Source organism: Palaemon carinicauda, chromosome 6, assembly GCF_036898095.1.
Source record: "Palaemon carinicauda isolate YSFRI2023 chromosome 6, ASM3689809v2, whole genome shotgun sequence".
Classification (NCBI taxonomy): Eukaryota; Metazoa; Arthropoda; class Malacostraca; order Decapoda; family Palaemonidae; genus Palaemon; species Palaemon carinicauda.
This window is the reverse complement of record NC_090730.1, coordinates 149,347,838-149,364,125: the sequence shown is the minus strand read 5'-3', so window position 1 is coordinate 149,364,125 and position 16,288 is coordinate 149,347,838. Positions and strand designations below refer to the sequence as shown.

The 16,288-nt window shown below is 40.9% G+C and overlaps 1 protein-coding gene across 6 annotated transcripts in view; it reads right to left on the bottom strand.

The window, feature by feature from the left end:
* Nucleotides 1-3,478: 3,478 nt before the first annotated feature.
* The window catches only part of LOC137642718 (uncharacterized), a 139,710-nt gene continuing 126,900 nt past the window's right edge, over nt 3,479-16,288 (bottom strand). For all 6 annotated transcript variants that reach the window (XM_068375528.1, XM_068375531.1, XM_068375530.1 and 3 more), the window contains one exon: nt 3,479-5,683. In XM_068375528.1, coding sequence (XP_068231629.1) covers nt 5,534-5,683 — 150 coding nt within the window. In that variant the 3' untranslated portion in view covers nt 3,479-5,533. The remainder of the gene's footprint in view (nt 5,684-16,288) is intronic.

Sequence of the window (16,288 nt, the reverse complement as noted above, 5' to 3'; positions counted from 1 at the left end):
TCTAAATCTTTTAAAAGTTTTGTCCCATACATCATGGGGGGTAGACTGCAAAACTCTTTTAAAGTTATACAAGGCTTTAATTTTTTTCAAAAATTAGTTATGGGTGAAATATATTTCTCAGCCAACCCAAGTCGATTAAAGATTTTAGATTCTATACATCTTATTGGTATCAGCCTTTAGAACCTCCCCTATCCTAAGCCTTCTGGTGGACACTGGAGAATTACCTTTAGACCTTTATCAAAGTCATCTATAATTCAGTAGTGGTTTAGGTTGTGAAAACTTCCTAATTCTTTAGCCTGTCAGACTGCAAATCTTCTAAGGCATTGTAGATGTTTTGTGTTGCATCCAAAATCTCCTCAACCTTATGGTTTTTGGGTAAAAAACATTAGTAGACAGTCTAGATATAGCTAGAAATAAAGTGCTCCAATTTAAGATATCATTAACTCCGCCATGGAAATTACTCGAGCTATTTTTTTTAAATATTTTATCGGTATAAAAAAAAAGGACATGATTGATTTAGAAGCCAGGTATTTTTATATGGAACATCTTGAAGAATATTGGGAATTGACTTTCATATATGCTGATGGCTCCGAATCTGATGCGGGTGTCAGATTGGAGTATATAGTAGTGCTTTTAATTGTAAAGGTCACTTTCTTTTGTAACTTCAATATTTACTTCCAAACTATATGGCATACTAACTACTAATGAAAGTATAGCTTTAAAAGATGAGGGCAATTTTACAATTTTTTTAGTGATGCAAGAAGTGTCCTACAAGCTTTAGAAGTTTTTAATTCCAATAACCCTTTAGCTTTAAAAAAATTAGAGTGGCTTTTTATTATTGGACTGAGAGATATAATACTGTTATTCAATTTTGCTGATTTCAAGTACACGTAGGTGTCTCTGGAAATGAAAAGCAGATTTACTGGCAAAGAATCCTGCAGCTGAGTTGCTACCAAGTAGGTATCTCATTCTCGTTGGAGGTATAACATGATGCCCCAAAAGTGAGAAGTACTCTTAGTCGTCTCACTCGGATGAAACAAGTTTCTGCTAACTAGCCAACACCAAATAGAAGTCATAGCCATGAACACCCTCCAGGCCACATCCTGTCAATTACCTCTCCATCAACTCTGACTTGAATAACACGGAGAAGAAATAAACTAAAGGACATTGTACTGACAGGCTCCAGGGATATTAAGTACGTGATACACCAGTCAGAGAACTAGTGGGCTAATTGGATTTTCAAATGGAAGGAAGTCGTGACCACCTGGATGCTCAAGCACATGAGAAAAAGAGAGAAGCTTAATCTTAGGAACTCCTCTCTTACAAGACCGTCTTTATTCACTCCAGAAGACATTGCACCCACCACGGAGGAATGGAGGAAAAGTCCACAAAGACTCCTTAATGCAGAGGGCTGTGTCTTTTCATCCCCCACAACCCTCAATATTGCGACAGTCACGCCCAGGAAATTGACCTGTACCATCTAAGAGGAGAGGGTCAGTCAGCCCCAAACCAATCCTCAGAATCCCTTCCCTCTCCTGTACTCTTCACCATTCCCAAGGACGTAACGGGGGAAAGGCTAAGGAAGGGGTTGACGTATATGCTATGACTGGCATTCCCCCACTCTGCCCCAGTGGGGGATGCCTACAAAGGAATTGGAGGAGGTGGTTCTTTCATGGGGTGGAAGATTGGATGATAAGGGTTTTCCACTCAGGATACAGACTTCCGTTCATCAGCTCTCACCCTCTCCTCTTAATTTCTTCCCCCGAAGTTCAAGTCATTTTATCTCCGGAGATTGGCAGAACATCTTGACCTGCAGGAAGAAGTCAAGGAAATGGTGCAAAAGGAAGTTCTTGAGGAAGCAGTCCACTGCTCTCGTAGTTTCTTCAGTCTACTTTTTCTTGTGAAGAAGGCGTTTGAAGGCTGAAAACCAGTCATCGATCCCTACTTTGAACGTATTTCTTCAACAGACACTGCTCAAAATGGAGGCATCAAAGAAGTTCAGGCAATAAGATCAGGAGACCTCCTGGTAACGTTGGACCTCAAGGACGCGTACTTTCAGATTACGGTGGACCCGGCATGTTGGAAGTACCCGAGGGTAGTAGTCGACAAGGAGGTTTACCAGTTCAAGGTCCTTTGCTTCAGTTTGTTGACAGCCCCTCAGGTATTCACAAGGGTGTTTGGCCTTGGTTGTCCGCGGCTCATGCCAACAGAATCAGGTTGCTTTGCTAAGTGGACAACTGTCTTGATAGTTCCAGATTCCAGAGAGAAACTTCTCACCCTTCGGGACAGGTTTATCGACTTTAGTCAGCCCTTGGGGGTCATGATAAATAAAGAGAAGTGAGTCATTATCCCATCCCAGAGACTCTTCTACCTTTGTTCCCGACACGTTGGAAAAAAGGGTATGAGGATCAACTACTACTTTTGATAAGAAAGCACCACATGCTTTCTCTGCAGAAGGCCTAGGGCAACGACGATGAGCCTCCATCACAGGGAAAGAAAGGACACAGGGAACACGAGACCACGTGGGAACCACGAGGTCAGGGTCAGAGCGGGAGTGAGGTTGTGACGTGTTAACATTACGACCGACCAGCGAGAACTGAGGACCTAAGGTCAAGATGGCGCTCGGGTCAGCGGCTGGGCATTGTGGGGATTAGGATTTGAATCATTTTGGTCGGAGGTGGAGTGGTTTTACCAGTCCTCCTAATTAAGTAGTTCGAGGTAAGTATCTCTTGTTGGAACAAACAGGTATTAAAACTCATTTCTTTCATGATAATTGTTAGATACTGAATCATTACATATATTTCAAACAGGGGTTTTCATTGTTAAACCTCTGTCTGAAATTAAAATGTTTGCAAGAATAATTGAATTTTTACAATAGCTGCTTTATAAATCATTTTAATGATAAATTACTAAACACATTACTGTAATAAAAAAAGGATATCTGTAAAGTATGTGGTTTTTAAATGTTTTGTAAAATTCATCCATTTACTGTTTTGTTAGGACATCTTATATTCATTCAAACTTCCATTACAGGTTTTAAGCATATGTATACTGGAAACAGTCGCTAACTTTATCAGTACAGTAATGATGTATATTGACATTGTAATTTTATGGTTTGGTTTTAGATGACTTATATGCTCATAATGTTTAAATTAAAGATGGCTCCATTTAAGAGCTTAAGCTTTCAATATGAAAAGCCCCAAACCCAGCCAACATTCACAACAAATATTCATCTATAGAGTATTTGGTCAGCATTTTAATAAGCTGAGATAAAGTTGGATACTTAACCGACAGCACAGCTTATGTAGATATTTTTTTTCTTATTTTTCTTCTATATGAACAACTTTTAATCAGTCCTGTAAATAATGGATTCAAGTTTTGTCATTTTCATGTTTTGTCATCATTTATATACATAATGTACTACTCCAACAAAGGATTATAATATTCTTAACAAGACTAGTAGGAAAATAAGAGTCCATTTTCATGTTTTAACTACATTTCAAATAACTTGGAATACAACAGCAAAAACAACAACCATCTTTATGTTCCCCTAATTCAGTATGCATTATATAGGGCACAACTCCAGGTCAACTGACACCCATAAATAATTAATTTAAAACTTAGTGCAATTAATAATTACCAAATAAACCTTCATTACACAACTATACAATACTTCAGATAACTTTCTAATACTGTTATATAAGTACAAACCTAGCATGAAAACTGCAATGTTCCAAGTATTGTGTAACAGAGGAAGTAGAGAAAGAAAATCCAGGGGAATTTATCCTTTATAACCTATGAATGTGTACATGCGGACCTGGAGTGTTATCTATAGCCTATCCTGGGAATGTCACATTATCATAACTTTGGGTACAGTTTAATCATTAAATTGATGTGAGGGGATTAGGGAGAATAAACTACAAAGATTTTGTTTTCCATCAAAAAAATGATAAAACCCATTTTATCCTCAAGCTGATAATTCTGTCCCCCTCAACATGCAATGCCATATGTGGGACAAAAAAAAAATCTTATTTCCTCTATATACACTGGAAGGGTAATGTACTATGATTATTCATAGCCATACAGATTGAATTTGGTGTGTCTAGTCACAGGAACAGTATCCCTCTGTAGAAATGAGAGGAAATACAAATTCCCGTCACTTGACATGACCATGAGAGGAAGAGACACCCCATCTCCAGATCATTTCTTTACACTGAAATTCCTACTGCAGCAAAACCCCTCATCTAAAATCTGATTTATAAATACAGTTATGAAACATAAGATATTCCTAAGAGATTAAAACTTTTTGTATATAAAAACAGCATAATGCACCTATATCCCACTAAATATACTATATATTTTAATCATACCTTCACTAAAAGTACTCTCAAGAAAATATAAAGAAATATTCACACCACCTAATCATAAGACAGAGAATAATTAACACCACTGGAGATTCAAGGGCATTTCATTCATCATCACATATCTTCAATTAGTAGTAACCTATGATATGAACAACATACAACATTCTAAAGTAAACTTGCTTGCAGTAATGGTGTGAAGCCCAGCATCTCACTTTTGTTTAAATCTTGAAATGTATCAACCATGATTTAACAGCTTTTTTTTTCTTTTTTGTTATACAGGATCATACAAAGAAGCTATGAATAATGAGTACCTAAGCTACCTACACCTGTAATCACACAGAGAATGCACCATAATGCTGATACATTGAAACCTGCAGGAACATAAACCTAAAATTCTCCTCAAAGCTTTGAACATAATAGTGTAGGCTAATTAGATTTACATTGGAAGCAAAATAACAATAATTTTAAGTTCTTTTACAGTATGCTGTAGGCTTCAAGTTATTTTACCAGGATGATCCTACAAAAATTATTTTTCAAAACAGTGTCTAAAAGTCTGTAGAGCATTCTATCACTTGTTAAGAACAAATTGGCAGTTATGGAACCATAACTACTCTATCTCTTCATAACTTAAATGTTCAAATTAAATGAGAGGGAAAATGATATACCTCTTACGAATATATACTAATGGCCTATGCCCAAAAATAATTATGCTCTATTCTTATGAAGCTGCTTTTATAGAAAATAATCATGCCCTAATCTCTCAAAGCTTATTCTTATAATGCCTAAGGTGTTATATCTATAAGAAGACTTAAGGACTCCAACCTTGTGGTAAGAGACGATTACCATTTGCTGCCTAGTGGACATCCACAATTACTTTTAATGGAACACTAAATCATTATTACAATATCAACAAGATTCACAAATTCTATTCCTGTATTACCATTATTAATATTATAAGACTTACCTTTGAACATATTACATATATGAACTAGAGGCAAAAACTTTTAAGTCAAACCATGGACTGACTAGAGGAGCCACTTTAGTCAGATGTATATTTTTTTTATTCTCATCATTCTCTTCTCTATTAACATAGTAACTTTGGTGATGGGGTGCTGTGAGAGTGGCAAAGTGCAAGTGGTATGGTGGCAGTGAACGGTGCACGAAAGGGTTTAAGAAGCAGCTGGCTGGCTGACTTCAGTTCCAGGAGTGGTCGAAGAAGGCACTGTGCCACCATTGGCAGCTGCCTTTTCTCCCTCAGCTTCCTTTAGAGCTTCCTCAAAGTCCTGCGTAGAGTTGGAACCAGAACCACCCATACGAGTCTGGAAATGGTTTATGAATTAGATTATTGAATAAATTTAGTAAATTCTAATTTTCTCTATGGTAGTTATAAAAATAAGGCCCATATTCATTACAGCATGCTATTAAGTAGAAAAAAAAACAGGTTCATAAATTAGCCTTGGCATTCATAACCTTTTAAAAATACTGTACAAAAACTTTTACATTCAAAACAACCAATGTATTTTTTTTTTTCTTTCATAGAAAAAACACAATGTTACTATTATAGATTGAGGAGAAAACAAGCAGGATGGAGAGTAACCTTAACCTTAACTTACAATGTTCTTTCCTATACTGTGCCTATAATATATTCCTAACCTTTACAAAAATTGTTAAATATTTAAGCAATTCATGAGTAAACTTCCCTTAATGAAGTTGTACTTTCTAGGAATTGATTTACAGTTTTAATAAAACTAACAAAAATAGTATCTAAACATAGGATTTGTGCACGCTGTATTAGTTATAAATATTTAGGAAAGCTTCGTTTCAAATTCAATTACACGTAAGTGTCATAATTACTGTTCACTAAATGTTAACTTTATTTTATAATAAAGATACTAACTAGAGCACATCGCTTGCAACAGTACTTCAAAATTCATCATTATTATTACTGCATATAGTCCATAAAAAAACCCTAACAAGTTAATTATGAAATAAAAGACACAAATGTATTAGCCAAACTGATTGTTCTTATATATTAGTGCATCCTTAAATGCAATTCTTTATAAAAAAAAAAAATCAGTTTAGCTAATACATTTGTGTCTTTAATTTCATAATTAACTTGTTAGGGTTTTTTTATGGACTATATACAGTAATAATAATGAATTTTGAAGTACTGTTGCTAGGAATGTGCTCTAGTTAGTATCTTTATTATAAAATAATTAATATTTAGTGTACAGTATTTATATGATAAAGATACTAACTAGAGCACATTGCTTGCAGCAGTACTTCAAAATTCATTATTACACTATATAGTCCATAAAAACTTCAAGTTAATTATGAAATAAAACACACAAATGTATTAGCCAAACTAATTGTTCTTATATATCAGTGCATCCTTAAATTCAATTCTTTCTGGAATACACTATACCCAATATGATGGTCTTGAATAACAATTAAACAGCTGCAAGTCGAGAGTCAAGTTTGAGTGACAGAGAACACTAAAAGAAACTTGAAACAAGGAAAAATGCAGCAAAGTTGGAATGAGAAAAGAGGTTATTTTGTCTTCATATAATGTTCTGTGCATTAGTGTGACGCTTTGTTGGGAAGTACTGTACTGTACGTACATGTATTTGTTAAAAATTGTGTAGCAATTTACAAATACCAAATACGGTACTGCACTAAAAAAATTGTCATTATCGATACATTTGCAAAAAAATATCAATAATGTACAGTAAAATATTTTTAATGAGCCTCCCCTGATGTTCATACTGCTTTTATCTCAAAACCTAGTACTATACAGTACTGTAACGTAAAACAAAAAAATAAAAAAATTTTTCCTTTAAATAGGCTTAGGCCTCCAGTACAGTATTAAAATAATCTGGAGGGAAATGGCAATAACCGATTGTATATGTTGCAGTCCCTTTGTTTATCAGTTTTCTCGTCAACTTTGGTATTAAAAAAGTAATAGTGTTTTCCCCTCTGGATTGGGTGGTTATTGTGATTTAAATTTTAGTGATACAGTAGGTCTTCTCTGAATTTCTTAGTAATTCCATTTAGATTTGTTCAAGGGGTTTATTACAGGGGAATCATGAAGGATATGATCGGTTACTGTTCCTCTTATAAAGACGTGTTCAGATGATAGATGATCATATTTAAGAATTCCAAACATGAAAGAAAATCAACATTTAGATGAGGTGAATAGAAAAGACTACCCTAGTTGATTACTGTGATAGGGAGAATAATGATGCTTGTAGTTAGTAACTAGCTTTTAAAGTTGGATACTGACGAGCATCATATGACTTTTACCTCGTTATGCTTTGTAAGTTGAATTCAAGACGACCAGCGAGTCTTGACAAAAGCAGGAATCTAGCCTAACCTACCCTGTTTTGAACCCTAGTCTAACTCTATGTTTTTCCAAATGGTTCTAGTTTGTCATTCAGTAAGGGTACTGATGGTGCACAGCACTGATCGAGTTGAACACCTCTACATAAGCCTCACTCTCTCAAGATATTCCAGGTCCTCTGTAGCAAAACCGTTTCATTGCCGTGATGCGCTAAGTTCTCTATATCTACCAGATTCCAAGATAGAACACCAAAACTGGTAAACTGGATCCAAATAGCGAAATCTCTCAAGTACGTGTCCATGATCATCCACTTTATACAGTACTTATTATTTTTATCATTATATTTACTTTCGATTTTAATAGCATATTAAAGTTTAGAGTTGCTTCATCCCTGTTACCGATGCTGCTTGGGGAACTTGGGTCGTCCCTGCCCCTAACACTTCATTATGAATTTTGACAGCTAATCTGAAAACAACCCAATTAAGTGACTTGGATTTGTATAATTAGGAAAAATAAAATTTATTTAAAATTTATTATGTGGAGTATATCTTCTTATAGGACCATCAAGAGAAGACTTATAAGAATAAGAAGTATCACACCTTGTTTCCAGTAACTTTAGTTACCTTCCAGAAATTATTTTCCTTACCGATCGGATATATGATCAGTCGGAAGTCTTCCCCAGTATTATCCTCATTTTATTCTTAGCCACCTGATAAATCCTAAAAAATAAAATATGAAATTACAGATTTTTCCATCTAAGGGTAACCTTTTTGCCTGCGCTACACAAGGGACTCATTTTGGAAGTGCAGTAAAATGTTATTTTCATTAGTAAAATAAATTTTTGAATATACTTACCCGATGATCATATAGCTGTCAGCTCTGCTGCCCGACAGAAAAAACCTACGGGCGGAATACGCCAGCGATCGCTATACAGGTGGGGGTGTACATCAACAGCGCCATCTGTCGAGTAGGTACTCAAGTACTCTATGTCAACACAGAACCAATTTTCTCCTCGGTCCACTGGGTCTCTATTGGGGAGGAAGGGTGGGTCCTTTAATTTATGATCATCGGGTAAGTATATTCAAAAATTTATTTTACTAATGAAAATAACATTTTTCAATATTAAACTTACCCGATGATCATATAGCTGATTCACACCCAGGGGGGTGGGTAGAGACCAGCATATATGTTAACCTTAAGAGCTAAGTATTCCGTATTTCACTTTAGCAGTTATTCAAAATAACAAACATAAAATTAATAAGTACCTGGTAAGGAAGTCGACTTGAACAATTACTCTGCCTTTTTTAAGTACGTCTTCCTTACTGAGCCTCGCGATCCTCACAGGATGCTGAGCGACTCCTAGGAGCTGAAGTATGAAGGGCTGCAACCCATACTAAAGGACCTCATCACAACCTCTAATCTAGGCGCTTCTCAAGAAAGAATTTGACCACCCGCCAAATCAACCAGGATGCGAAAGGCTTCTTAGCCTTCCGGACAACCCAAAAAACAACAATAAAAAGCATTTCAAGAGAAAGATTAAAAAAGGTTATGGGATTATGGGAATGTAGTGGCTGAGCCCTCACCCACTACTGCACTCGCTGCTACGAATGGTCCCAGGGTGTAGCAGTTCTCGTAAAGAGACTGGACATCTTTAAGGTAAAATGATGCGAACACTGATTTGCTTCTCCAATAGGTTGCATCCATTACACTCTGCAGAGATCTGTTTTGTTTGAAGGCCACTGAAGTTGCGACAGCTCTAACTTCATGTGTCCTTACCTTCAGCAAAGCATGGTCCTCCTCATTCAGATGGGAATGAGCTTCTCGAATTAAAAGCCTGATATAATAAGAAACTGCATTCTTCGACATTGGTAAAGAAGGTTTCTTAATGGCACACCATAAAGCTTCAGATTGTCCACGTAATGGCTTAGTCCGTTTCAAATAGTACTTAAGAGCTCTTACTGGGCATAGTACTCTTTCTTGTTCATTTCCAACCAAACTAGCAAGGCTTGGAATTTCGAACGATTTGGGCCAAGGACGAGAAGGAAGTTCGTTTTTGGCTAAAAAACCAAGCTGTAAGGAACATGTAGCCGTTTCAGATGTAAATCCAATGTTCCTGCTGAAGGCGTGTATCTCACTGACTCTTTTAGCTGTTGCTAAGCAGACGAGGAAAAGAGTTTTCAAAGTGAGATCTTTAAAAGAGGCCGATTGAAGTGGCTCGAACCTTGCTGACATAAGGAATCTTAGTACCACGTCTAAGTTCCAACCTGGTGTGGCCAACCGACGCTCCTTCGTGGTCTCAAAAGACTTAAGGAGGTCCTGTAGATCTTTGTTGTTAGACAGATCTAAGCCTCTGTGACGGAAGACTGCTGCCAACATGCTTCTGTAACCCTTGATCGTGGGGGCTGAAAGGGATCTTTCCTTCCTTAGGTATAACAGGAAGTCAGCTATCTGAGTTACAGAGGTACTGGTTGAGGATACTGAATTGGACTTGCACCAACTTCGGAAGACTTCCCACTTCGACTGGTAGACTTTGAGAGTGGATGTCCTCCTAGCTCTAGCAATCGCTCTGGCTGCCACCTTCGAAAAGCCTCTAGCTCTCGAGAGTCTTTCGATAGTCTGAAGGCAGTCAGACGAAGAGCGTGGAGGCTTGGGTGTACCTTCTTTACATGCGGCTGACGCAGAAGGTCCACTCTTAGGGGAAGTGTACTGGGAACGTCTACTAGCCATTGCAGTACCTCGGTGAACCATTCTCTCGCGGGCCAGAGGGGAGCAACCAACGTCAACCGTGTCCCTTCGTGAGAGGCGAACTTCTGCAGTACTCTGTTGACAATCTTGAACGGGGGGAACGCATAAAGGTCTAGATGGGACCAATCCAGAAGAAAGGCATCTATGTGAACTGCTGCTGGGTCCGGAATCGGTGAACAATAATTTGGGAGCCTCTTGGTCATCGAGGTTGCGAACAGATCTATGGTGGGTTGGCCCCACAATGCCCATAGTTTGTTGCATACATTCTTGTGAAGGGTCCACTCTGTTGGGATGACTTGACCCTTCCGGCTGAGGCGGTCTGCCATGACATTCATGTCGCCTTGAATGAACCTCGTTACTAGGGATATGTTTCGATCTCTTGACCAGGTGAGGAGGTCCCTTGCGATCTCGTACAACTTCATCGAATGAGTCCCTCCTTGCTTGGAGATGTACGCCAGTGCTGTGGTGTTGTCGGAGTTCACCTCCACCACCTTGCCTAGAAGGAGGGACTTGAAGCTTCAAGGCCAGATGAACTGCCAGTAGCTCCTTGCAGTTGATGTGTAACTCGCTTTGAACCGCATTCCACGTGCCCGAGCATTCCCGACCGTCCAACGTCGCACCCCAGCCCGTGTCCGATGCGTCCGAGAAGAGAAGGTGGTCGGGGGTCTGAACAGCCAGTGGCAGACCCTCCCTGAGGAGAATGTTGTTCTTCCACCAAGTCAGTGACGACTTCATCTTCTCGGAAACAGGAACTGAGACCGCTTCTATCGTCTTGTCCTTTCTCCAGTGAGCAGTTAAGTGAAATTGAAGGGGGCGAAGGTGAAGTCTCCCTAACGCGATGAACTGTTCCAGTGATGAAAGCGTCCCTATCAGACTCATCCACTGTCTGACAGAACACCGGTCCTTCTTCAGCATGGACTGGATGCATTCTTGGGCTTGATTGATTCTGGGGGCCGACGGAAAAGCCCGAAAAGCTTGACTCTGAATCTCCATTCCGAGGTAAACTATAGTTTGGGATGGGACGAGTTGGGACTTTTCTATATTGACCAGGAGACCCAATTCTTTGGTCAGATCTAGAGTCCACTGTAGATTCTCCAGACAGCGACGACTTGACGCAGCTCCAGCACCTCCTCTGCTGGAGGCTCTGCCACGAAAGGGCGGGATGAACCTTGAAGCTGGCGTGTCCATCCTAGGTCTAGGTACGGAGGGCAAAGGGGTGACTTTGCGTGCGGAAGACGCCACCAAGTCATGGGTGTCTTTCTGGATCAAGGAGGCAGCAATCTCCTTGATCAACTCTTCAGGGAAGAGACACTTAGAGAGTGGAGCGAACATCAGCTCCGACTTTTGACATGGGGTGACTCCAGCTGATAAGAAGGAGCAAAGGTGATCTCGCTTCTTGAGTACCCCAGACACGAAAGAAGCCGCAAGCTCACTAGAACCATCCCGAATGGCTTTGTCCATGCAGGACATGATGAGCATGGAAGTTTCCTTATCCGAAGGGGAGGTCTTCCTGCTCAATGCTCCCAAACACCAGTCCAGGAAGTTAAAGACCTCGAAAGCGCGGAAAACTCCCTTCATAAGATGGTCCATGTCCGAAGGGGTCCAGCAAATCTTGGAGCGTCTCATAGCCAGCCTGCGGGGAGAGTCTACTAGACTTGAGAAGTCGCCCTGGGCAGAGGCGGAACTCCCAAGCCGAGAACTTCTCCCGTGGCATACCAGACGCTAGATCTGGAAGCAAGCTTGACCGGGGGAAACATGAAGGATGTCTTTCCCAACTGCTTCTTAGACTGCAACCACTCTCCCAGTACCCTTAAAGCTCTCTTGGACGAGCGAGCGAGTACGAGCTTCGTAAAGGCAGGAGCTGCTGACTGCATGCCTAAAGCGAACTCAGAGGGAGGTGAGCGTGGTGCTGCAGACACAAACTGGTCTGGATACAAATCCTTAAAGAGCGCAAGCACTTTCCTAAAGTCTAAGGAGGGAGGCGTGGTCTTGGGTTCTTCGATGTCGGAGTGTTGGTCGTCAAGATGTGCAGCTTCGTCATCATCAGAGATACCATCGTCTGAATGTTGAGGAGGAAGAGGCAACGGAGTGGGCTGGACGGCTGAGTCCGGCAGCACGGGTGCATGCGTGGCTGCACTGGACCCAACATCATGCCACTGTTGGTCAGTCTGAGAACTGGCAACAACCAAAGCTGAGTGGGTGCGCAAAGAGTCTACACCCGACTGTGGAAGGATAGCGGAGACCACCGTGGGTTGCGGAGGCTGACGCACCGCGTCAAAACACGGCAGCCTAACTCCACCCTCCTGTTGTTGTGGTAGCTCACGCACGGCAACAGAGTGCTCCGTGCGTCTGTGGGAGTCAGCATGCGTCTGGCAGGGTCGACTGCGCATGGGTGGTGGAGCTCTCACAGCCGGAGTGTGGGAGCAGTCAGCCGCAGCGTCTGCTGGGCGCACAACCGTGGCAGGTTGTAGGCAAAAGGGTGCATCGTCAACCTTCTCCGCAGACGGAGTGTGGGAGCAGGCAGCCTCAGCGTGAGCTGGGCGCACAACCGTGGCAGGTTGTAGGCTAACAGGTGCAGCGTCAACCTTCTCCGCACGAAACTCCTGCATAACCGCAGCTAACTGAGTCTGCATAGACTGCAGTAAAGACCACTTAGGGTCTACAAAAGCGGCAACAGACGGAGCTACTGTCCGTTGAGACTGAGGGTCTAAAACAGCGGGTGCGGCAACAGACGGAGTTACTGCCTGTTGCGGTACCACCTTGCCTCTCTTGGGAGGTGTGCAGTCGTCGGATGACTGCAGCGAGTCCGAACTGACCCAGTGGCTACACCTGGGCCGTTGGACTAGCTCGGAAGGGACCTTACGTTTAAGAGGCCGTGAGACCTTGGTCCATCGTTTCTGTCTAGAAACCTCTTCCGCAGACGAGGAAAAAATGGGCTCACTCGCCTTCTTGTGGGTGGGACGATCTCGGAAAGATACGTCCGAAACCACGGAGGGTACGTCTGTACGCTGATTAAAGCCTGTCGAACCCTTTGGTCGTACGACATTGCTTCTCCCCTGGGCTTGGGAGCTTGCAAGAGGTCCCGGACTGGGAGGACGACAGGCACGAACAGACGCACCCTCATGCGTAACACTGACACTTTTCACTGCACTGACACTCACTTCACTTCCCACTGCACTTTTACCTTTCAACTCTCTGACATCAGCCATGAGTTGATTGCGGTCATTAGCCAATGACTCGACTCTCTCACCTAGAGCCTGAATGGCACGCATCATATCCGCCACTGAAGGTTGATGAGAGCTTGCAGGGGGGTCGGGTGCAACCACTACAGGGGAAGGAATAGGTTGAGGGGCATGGGGAGAGGAAAAATCAATAGAGCGAGACGAACTCCTCCTGAGCCTATCCTTCTCTAGCCTACGTGCATATTTCAGGAATTCTTGAAACCCGAATTCCGAAAGCCCAGCGCATTCCTCACATCGATCTTCCAATTGACAGGCTTTACCCCTACAATTGGAACAAACGGTGTGCGGATCGATAGAGGCCTTCGGAAGACGCCTTGAACAGTCCCTAGCGCTACATTTCCTGTACTTGGGGACTTGAGAAGGGTCAGACATCTTGAATTAGTCAAAGGGGGGAATTCAAAATCTATCCAAGTCGTCAACAAATAATCCAAATCCAAAAAAGAATGCAAGGAAGTATTGAAGATAACTTCTGCACAGCAATAGCTAATAACTAGAGATGAATACTTCACCAAATAACGTGAAATTCAATCCAGAAAACAAGAGCGTATTCAGTAGGTCTTGCCGGTGGCACGACAGAGAGAAAATTGGTTCTGTGTTGACATAGAGTACTTGAGTACCTACTCGACAGATGGCGCTGTTGATGTACACCCCCACCTGTATAGCGATCGCTGGCGTATTCCGCCCGTAGGTTTTTTCTGTCGGGCAGCAGAGCTGACAGCTATATGATCATCGGGTAAGTTTAATATTGAAAAATTATTAGTACCCCTGTTAATGTCGCCGTAGATAAGTTGAGATTTGCTAGTGGTTGAGCCTACATTAGCTCCTACATATAGTTCCTTCTAAAGTTTTACAAGATTTATCTAAAAAATTCTCTTTCATGCTCTACAAGACCATACAATATTTCGATATTGTATGGTCTTGTTGGAGCCCCTGGGCTTATAGCATCCTGCTTTTCCAGTTGTAGCTTAGCAATTAATAATTATTGAGGTCCTGAATCAATGTCTTACACCAACAGTTTAGGAATTAATGATACGGAAAAGAGGGACAGAATGGTATAAATGTCTGAAATTCTCAGATAGTGGAAGATGTCTTAGAACTTCACTGACAGTCAGCAACTGGGAGAATTCCAGAAGTATCTTATCCTACTGCATCGGTAGCAGGTCTAGTGATAAGAAAAAGAAACCCTTCTGTCACAAAATAATGTAGGGATTAACTAAAACCTTTACAACGGTTCTGTCAATTGAACGTGTTTGCTCCAACGGTGCTTTTGCCTGAAAGAACTTTGTGCAGCTGCATTGCATCTTCTACTCCCATGAGAGCACCTGCTTGAGAAGGGTTTGTAAGCGGATCCCCTTTATAACATTGGACAAATGGAAGTGTTGTTGACTATCATCACTATCTGCTATGCATTTCTGGTAAAAACTTGTGCGTTTTTCTTTAATATCTCCCATACTAATTACTTGATCAGAATGGTACTTTGACACAGCACTCTATGGACCTCCCCTTAATTTTTTATACTGAAATGCTTTTTAAAATCCTGTTAATTAAAGTGTTTACTCTTGGCTTAATAAAGCTGAAGCCAAATAAATTGGGTAAGTCTGCAAAGCCAATCAAATACCCACGCTCCCCCTTCCCTCTCCTCTCCTTCCCTCCCTTTGTCTTGACCCTCCTCCTATCCCTCCAGTAACCCCCTTTCCAAGTCTCTCTGACGTCGCTTACTCTACCTTTTATGTAGCCGTTACATTTGTTAATAATTGATAGAATTGATGATGGATTCTTGTTATAATTTTTATTAACATTTCATGATATTATTGTATTTCGTCAGGGTGTATAAGGCGTTTATATAAGTTGACAAAAAATTTTACAGTGTATTTGCTCACTTAACCATTAACAATAATTGTAATTTGGGTATCTGCTATGATTTATGCCTAAGCAGTTTGTTATCTCAAGTGTTTATTTGACCAAGGCGGTTTTCCCATCATACTGATGACTGGCATGTTACTTTGACCCTGTGAATGCAGAAATGCATTTGCTTTACATCTCCATTCCATATATAAAATGGAACAGGCTAACAATAAATTAAAGATTAGTCTTAACAGGTAAGGGAAGCTTCAGGTTTGTTGGACACACAATAACACTAAGGAGGTTACTGGAGAGATAGGAGGAATGTCAAGACAGAGAGAGATAATAGAGAGGGTAGGGACGGGGGAGTGTAGGTATTCGAATTGCTTTACCTACTTACCTGATTTACTTAGCTTAAGCTTTATTAGGCTAAGAGTAAACACCTTAATTAATGAGATTTGCTAAGGCATTATAGTATAACAAATTAGGGGGAGGTCTATAGAGTGCTGTGACAAAGTACCATTTTGGTCAAGTAATTAGTATGGGGATATTAAAGAAAAACACTTTTTTGCCAAAATTGCATAGTAGTGTTCTATAAAAGTTTTTGGAAAACTTTCAAAGTATCAGAGCTGCAAGCATTCCTGGTAGGTTGAGAAGCAAAGGTGGTTCCTTCCGTCAATCACATCCTCTAGACAAGAGAAAACTAAGGTAGGGTCCTCGTCCCTACTCTGCAACATCTGTGGAGAATAGATTCT